This window comes from Triticum aestivum, chromosome 1D (genome assembly GCF_018294505.1).
Source record: "Triticum aestivum cultivar Chinese Spring chromosome 1D, IWGSC CS RefSeq v2.1, whole genome shotgun sequence".
Classification (NCBI taxonomy): Eukaryota; Viridiplantae; Streptophyta; class Magnoliopsida; order Poales; family Poaceae; genus Triticum; species Triticum aestivum.
The window spans coordinates 451,297,443-451,305,338 of NC_057796.1; the positions used below are offsets into that span (position 1 = coordinate 451,297,443).

General features: G+C 49.8%; 1 protein-coding gene across 1 annotated transcript; it reads left to right on the forward strand.

The window, feature by feature from the left end:
* Positions 1-4,933: 4,933 nt before the first annotated feature.
* On the forward strand, positions 4,934-7,558 carry LOC123182845 (probable polygalacturonase At1g80170). Its single transcript, XM_044595515.1, has 9 exons — positions 4,934-5,262; positions 5,366-5,497; positions 5,567-5,737; positions 5,825-5,851; positions 5,950-6,157; positions 6,567-6,648; positions 6,750-6,858; positions 6,952-7,068; positions 7,151-7,558. The coding sequence occupies exons 1-9, from the start codon at positions 5,110-5,112 to the stop codon at positions 7,385-7,387; spliced, it is 1,236 nt and encodes a 411-aa protein (XP_044451450.1). The 5' UTR covers positions 4,934-5,109; the 3' UTR covers positions 7,388-7,558.
* The last annotated feature ends 338 nt before the right edge of the window (positions 7,559-7,896 follow it).

The window sequence follows — 7,896 nt, forward strand, 5'->3', positions numbered from 1 at the left end:
ATATCATTTTTTGGGACTAACCTATTGACATAGTTCCCCATGCCAGTTCCTGTTTTTTGCTTGTTTTTTACTTCGCAGGAAATCAGTACCAAACGGAGTCCAAACGAAGCGAAATTTTTTGGAGAATTTTTTTGGACCAGAGGACACCTATTGGGCCAAAGAAGTACCATAGGGGGCTCCAAGGGGAGCACAACCCACCTGCGCGCGCCTGGGGGCCCAGACGCGCCCTGGTGGGTTGTGCCCAGCTTGGCCGCCTCCCGCACCGCCTCTTTGCTCTATAAATACCCCGAAAATCTAAAAACCCTATGGGAGTCGACAAAACACAATTCCAGCCACCGCAAGTTCCAGAACCACCAGATCCAATCTAGACACCATCACGGAGGGTTTCATCATCCTCATTGGTGCCTCTCCGATGATGCGTGAGTAGTTCATTGTAGACCTACGGGCCCGTAGGCAGTATCTAGATGGCTTCCTCTCTCTCTTTTGATTCTCAATACAATGGTCTCTTGGAGATCTATTTGATGTAACACTACACCAGAACACTTGATTGGGGGCAGTTAACTGCCGGGAGAAAGACCTGTTTAAGGGCAAATAAACTGTCGGGACATGTGCTCCTGCCGCTAGAAGCATGTTAAGGCGGTGTAACTGCCGGGAGAACTTTAGTAACAACGTCATCTGCACTGCCGGTACACTTTACGGCCCATAGTCTGCCGGGAGAACGAAATCTCGGCCCATAATCTGCCGGCCCATGTCGGAGACCGTCTTTGGCGCGAAACGGGAAAACGGCCCTAATATAAGCGCGCGCCAGAGAGGAAAAAAGCGCGCGGCTTGACGAATATTTTGGCCCATTGAGAAATAATAGCGCTGGCCCTCCCACGACCAGATCCACAATGCCACCCCCAAATCCCCTGCCTCCACCAGATCCCCCGCCCCGAAACCTAGCTAGTTCGTGCACCGCGCGGCTGCCTCGGCGGTAGACCACCGCGCGCCAGCGTAGCTCCCCCGCCCCACCGCGCGCCGGCGTAGCCCCTCACCACGGAAGCTCCTCTACCACCGCGGACCCCAATCCGCCCTCCACTGGACCGCAGGCCACCACCGACCCCAACTATCCACCGCCGACGGAGGCCCTCCAACCAGCAAACCACTGCCGCCGTCTCCCCCCATCACGTGTGGCAGACACTCCGCCCCTCCGCCGCCCCAACTGCCACTGCATCCTGCTACCGACCACTGCCGTCGACACCCCACTACAGAGCGGCGCCTCCGAGCACCCCGTCGGCCACCATCGTCATCGCCAAGCCACACCACCGGCGGACACGTCGCAGCAACTACTACACTCGTGCACTTCCTCCCCGAGCAGGCTTCACCGAGCATCAAGTCACGGGTCCGCCTCCTCCACAAGAGGTGTGTTTGTTGGGATCCAATGAAATTTGAGTTTATGATCAGATCTATTTTATCCATAAAAGTTATTTGAGTTTTGATCTCTTATATGCATGATTACTTATAGCCTCGTATTTCATCTTCGAATCTTTGGTTTAGTTAGGCCGACTAGATCGATTTTTCTTGCCATGGGAAGAGGTGCTTTGTGATGGGTTCGGTCGTGCGGTGCTCTTTCCCAGTGACAGAAGGGGCAACAAGACACGTATTGATCGTTGCCATTAAGGATAACAATATGGGGTCTATTCCTACATGAATAGATCTTGTCTACAACATGTCATCGTTCTTATTGCATTACTCTGTTTTTCCATGAACTCAATACACTAGATGCATGCTGGATAGCGGTCGATGTGTGGAGTAATAGTAGTAGATGCAGGCAGGAGTCGGTCTACTAATCTTGGAAGTGATGCCTATATAACGATCATTGCCTGGATATCGTCATAATTATTTAAAGTTCTGTCAATTGCCCAACATTAATTTGTTTACCCGTCGTATGCTATTTTCTCGAGAGAATCCACTAGTGAAATCTACGATCCCCGGGTCCATTCTTTATCATATTTGCTTTCTGCTCTATTATTTGCCACTTTTATTTCCAGATCTATTATTCCAAAAACTCAAAAATACCTTGCTGCAATTTTTTGTTATTTATTTGCGAGATCTATTTATCCAATCTACTACAAACCAATCTATCTTTTACCTGAGAGGGATTGGCAACCCCTCTTTCGCGTCGGGTTGCAAGTATTTTTTTTCTTTGTGTGCAGGTACCGTTTACATATTGTTGCTTGGTTCTCCTACTGGTTCGATAACCTTGGTGTCATTTCTGAGGGAAATACCTACCGTAACTGTGCTGCATCATCCCTTCCTTTTCGGGGAAAATACTAACGCGGACACGAGCCATCAGAGTACTGTGCATTCAGGGGCGGAGCCAACGGCTCAATAAAAATCTTATTTTTACTCAATTTTCTTCTAACTCATTAGATTTATATCTGAATTAGTCCTATGTATATAAGCTTTTTCCAAAATAAGGGCCGTACATTTGCACACCCATGTCCTTATGTAACTCTGCCCATGCGTGCGTTGCCACGGGACAACAAAAATAATATTAATGAGACACTAATTAACGAACCTCCTCCTAGTAATTCTTCCCCCTTAACCACCCTTCTCAAAAGCTTGCATGTGAGTTCCTCAAATGTAAAAGATACCAAAATAGACATAACCATGCTCATCTCAGTACCAAAAAAGACTTACATAGTAAACGCGAAATGCTCATTTTTAGCCATTTTAACCAAACTGGGAGATAGAGATGTCTTGTTTCTGTAAGTGAAAAGTAAAAGAATCACAAAGTTGCAAGCAGACTCAAGAAAAAAAAATCTTGTGGAAGAACACGAAAAACAACAAGTGTTTGGTTATACTGAAGCAGAAGGCTACACGAATCAGTTCGCCTTAATAGCATATCCATGTCTTACAAAAACAATTGTTCATGTTCTAATATGATCTCAAACCTCAGTGTCATAGTAATGGGAGGGCTCCGCGTCGTTGCGCGCCCACTTGTCCACGACGCCGTCATCTAGGGCATGGTGCGAGGCAACAGATGCATCGTGCTCCATGATCGTGAGAGAGCCCACTCGAGGGAGAGCTGAGCGAGGCAATGGATATACCGCACGCACTCGCAACGCCTAGGGTTTTGGCGTGGAGAATTTGTACCCCCCCCCCCCTTGCCATCGCCATGGATGGGAGAGAGGAAGAGACGCCTTCCCTGTGGTCACCACTATGAGGTGCGATGGGAGGAAAACTGCGGGAGGCGTCAGAGTGATTTATTAAATGCAAGGGTGGCGAATAGCAAGCTGATCTGGAGCCCTAGTAGCCCCATTCGTCCATCGATAGATCGATCGATCTCCTCTAGTGCCCATGCCTGATGGCGTCACCGTGAAGCTCATGCGTGAGCAGGAAACCCATGAAGTTCAGAGGCTCTCGTAGGTAGCAAGATCGATCCGGCCTGTTTCGTGGTGCTCGAAATCTTATCGGCAAGTCCATCTTCATCTCTTGTTGCATTGGAGAGGACAGGAGGACGGTATCAGTGGGAGAGATGGGATCAACAGAGATGAGAGAAGAGGAAGACGGCCGGGCAAGCCGATCGTGCGTGTTTCTTTTTTCCCTTTCCCTCAGCCGATTTTTTCTTCCAGCTTTGTCTATTTGTTAGTGTACGAGGATCGTAAGATGAGAATGAAAGCGGGGAGGTGGTGGTTTCTTATCTGAGGGCTCGCCGCAGATAATGGCAACAGATTTACAAATTGATTAAACACAAGATTTTTCCCAATAAGCTTCCAAAACAAAATTAGTTAGTATTTCTCAATAACAAATCACTGATCCCGCACACTATGTTATATATCACTATCTCTACTATTGAATCACAATCGCAACTTTCCCAATACAACATAATTCACATATCTTTTCTTATCTTACCAAATTACAACAAAAGTGTCCCGTCACTACTTACCAAATTCAACTTGGAATTTCCGATTCAATTCCTATGTTTGTTTTCATTCTCATCTTACAATCCCCACAGACTTAGAAAAACGGAACAAGGGGGGGGGGGGGTCCAACGAATCGATTCAGTTTTCGGTGGGAGGGAGAAAAAACTAACATGGGGGGGGGGGGCGAGAGAGATGAGGCAAAACTAAAACAGTGAGGCGAGACAATCAACTCCATTTAATAGTAGAGATTTTCTTGCAGGTATTTAGTAATAGAGATTTAACGCACCACTAAAACAAAGTGTGACACTGATAAAATACCTAATTTAATCCGAAACTTACCCCGAGAGCAATAAGTGGTTGAATGCTTAGGAGGAGGATGGTATCCCAGGTTTGACGATGTCTGGTCTCACTAATACGGATTAATATCTCAATGTGACACGACATTCCCTTATTAGCGACTTTGCAACTTCAACCATGTTTTCAATTTTCTTATAGAAAAGAACTTCTAATTCAATTTATGTTGATTATTTTTTCAGTGGGAGACGACATCTCTGTTGATAAGAAACGATAGTCTGACCCGATCTTAAATACTTAAAAAATATAGATCGATTTCTACGGATTATTCTTCCAGTGAGAGGCGACATTTTCGTCGATAGAGATCTAACATTGACCTAGTCTTCATCGGTACTTAATTTTTTTAAAAAAATCTGCTCTAAATCAATCTTAGACGACTGATGCAGCATTTGCACAAAATTCTCCTGATCGGCCGATCCCCTTCCACTCTTGAGAAACTCTTGCCGATTTCGTGGCTTGTTATACCATCCTATAACTTACCCCATAGTAAAGCACTTGTCCAATTATACCAACCTACATAAAGCACAGTGCATTTTAATCAAGACATGGCTATGAATCAAACGAAAGCGCAGCAATGTGTTGCCCAATCCGCAGGCAACTCAAATGACCCCTTTGCCACCTGCGGAAATCTCGCGATCGCCCGACAAAATCACGGATGGAATTCACTTGCTTCCCGGGAAAAAGCAGGCCAGGTACAAGGGCGGCACATGCTAGGTGTCGTGCAAGCAATCCGCTCGCCCCGCCCGTGCGTCCTCTCGCCGCTTCCCGTCTTCACTTCTTTATGCCGCTCGGTGCCAGCGGTGCGCGCCCCGAGCAGAGCTAGCTAGGTGATTTATTCGGCGCGGGAATGGTGAGAACTCCGGCGGCGTCCGTGCTGCGTGTGCTTGTGGCGCTCGTCGGCGCGGCCGTCGTGTGTTTCTCCGGCGCCGCCGAGGCCCGCGTCCTCCTCACGCTCGACGACTTCGGCGCCGTCGGCGACGGCATTGCCAACGACACGCAGGTGACGCATATATACACGCTCTCTGACAGATTGTTACGCGTCGATCACCGTGGTTAATTCTTAATTGATCTCCGGGCGCACTCTGTTTCGATGGATTGGTCAGGCCTTCGTGGACGCGTGGACGGCGGCGTGCGGCTCGGAGGAGCAGGCCGTGCTCGCCGTGCCCGTCGCCAAGGCCTACCGGATCTGGCCGGTGCAGCTCGCCGGCCCCTGCAAGAAGAAGCTCAAGCTGCTGGTACGTGTGTTCCCCTGTGAACAGCTTCGCAGTCTCTTGTTTCTTGATGTTCGCGGTGGTGCTGGCCAGATTGCCGGGACGATCGTGGCGCCTGCGAGCCCGGACGAGTGGGCGGGGAGGGACCCGATGAAGTGGCTGTACATCTACGGCGTGGACGGCCTGTCCGTGAGCGGCGGCGGCACCATCGACGGCGTCGGGCAGGAGTGGTGGGCGCGCTCCTGCAAGCGCAAGAAGACCCAGGTACCACGTCACTAGTAGCTACCAGTCAACCCGCCATCACCTGCCTCTCAACTCTCAAAGTGACACATGTATCTTGGTTCCCCGCAGCCCTGCAACACGCGGCCTCCTCCTAGGGTGAGTGGACCTCGACACCCCCGTTTCTCGCCGGCGGCGAGAAGCGCCGGATGGCGAGATTAGTCTGATGGTTTTGGGATGCTGTTCTGTTGCTGCAGGCGTTGCATTTCGAGGAGTGCAGGGGGGTGAGCGTGCAGGGCGTGACGCTGCAGAACGGGCCGCAGTTCCACCTGTCCTTCACGCGGTGCGTGGACGTGAAGGCCAGCTTCCTCCGGCTGGTGGCGCCGGCGGAAAGCCCCAACACCGACGGCATCCACCTCAACGACTCCTCCCGTGTCCAGATCACGGACAACCTCATCTCCACGGGTACGTTGTCACTAGTGTCGAGTGTGCCCTGTATGGCTGTATGCTCTGCTGACGTTTCGCCGTCAGAGTCAGACTGCGACGCCTTAACATCATCCTTGCTTGCAAATTTTGTCTTTGAAAGGCAGTTTTCTTCTGAAAGATAAGGTCGAAGCCGGCGGCTGGTTGAACCTTGACCGAATATAATCTGACAAAATAGATAGCAGCCGTGATACGAAGAATAATGACGTACATGGATGTGAACTTGACAGCAATGTGTGCGTTTCATGTAGTTCGGTCCTACATTGCTGCCGATAATTAGATTTTCTGTTCTGAAATTCAGATTCACACGCTTCATTTGCAGCACACAGTCACATAGTCTAGTAGCATGATTGATTGATCTACACTAGTGTGATCGCTTTGTATGGATCAGGGGATGATTGCGTGTCGATGGTCGGCAACTGCTCCGACGTCCGGGTAAGAGACATCTCATGTGGGCCTGGTCACGGTATCAGGTACTACTCCTGTGCAACACCTCTTTACTACTCACTGAACCCAGCTGCTGCTAGAATTTAGTGATGTGCAGCACTAACACGCAGCACGTTGTGTTGGTCAGCATTGGGAGCCTGGGCAAGAACCGGACCGCGGACAGGGTCGAGAACGTGAGGGTGGACATCTGCTTGCTCACCAACACCACCAACGGCGTCCGGATCAAGAGCTGGCAGGTAATTTTAATAGACAAGAACAGTTTTGTTACAGAAATAGTAAAAACACTCTCATTGCAACATGTGCAACCAACTTGTGTTGTGTTGCTTCAGGGAGGGATGGGCTCTGCCCGCGACCTGAGGTTCGAGAGCATCGTGATGAAGAACGTGTCCAACCCCATCATCATCGACCAGTACTACTGCGACCAGCCGACGCCCTGCGCAAACCAGGTAGGGTTCGCCGTCTCGTCTCTGAATCGTACCGAATGATGCAGAGTAATGAAGCGTGAACTGAACTTGTGTGGGCGTGCAGACGGAGGCGGTGGAGGTGCGCAAGGTGGAGTTCGTGGACGTGAGGGGCACGTCGGCGACGGCGCGGGCGATCAAGATCGCGTGCAGCGACACCGCGCCGTGCACGGAGCTGGAGCTGAGGAACGTCAACCTCACCGTGGTGGGCGGGGGCGCGGCGACGGCCTCCTGCTACCGGGCGTCCGGCAAGGCCGCCGGAGTCGTCGCCCCGGCGTCCTGCCTCGCCAAGGGTGACCCGTGATGGTCGTGGAACGATGTTTCCACCGTCTGTTTGTTTGCGTAGTCTGCCTGCCGGTGTTTTCGACATATAGCTTGGTAAATATTTCTACACAGTGCATGTGACATGATCACATGAATTAGATATGGCTCTGTTTTCACAATATGAAACATAGTGCAAATGTTTTTGGCAACACTAACTGATTTGTTGCTCGCATAGAGGCGGTGAGTGGCTTAGGGACTTTTGACATACAACCCTTGCGGTAGTCTCATAACATGTCACAAACAAGTTCATATCACTAATGATGCCGCGAGTGTCATTTTGCTGCTTTTCCACGATATAGCTCCTTTGTGCGATGGTGGAGATTTACATGACGTGAAAATTTTAATACCCACACACCTCACAAATAATACCAGAGTAACCTCGCAAAAAAAAAAAGAAACCCCACAATTTTGAGGTATCATACTCCTTACAAGTGGGCATAAAATTATATTAAAACATGCCCATGCACATACTGATACTTTGTGGTGGCT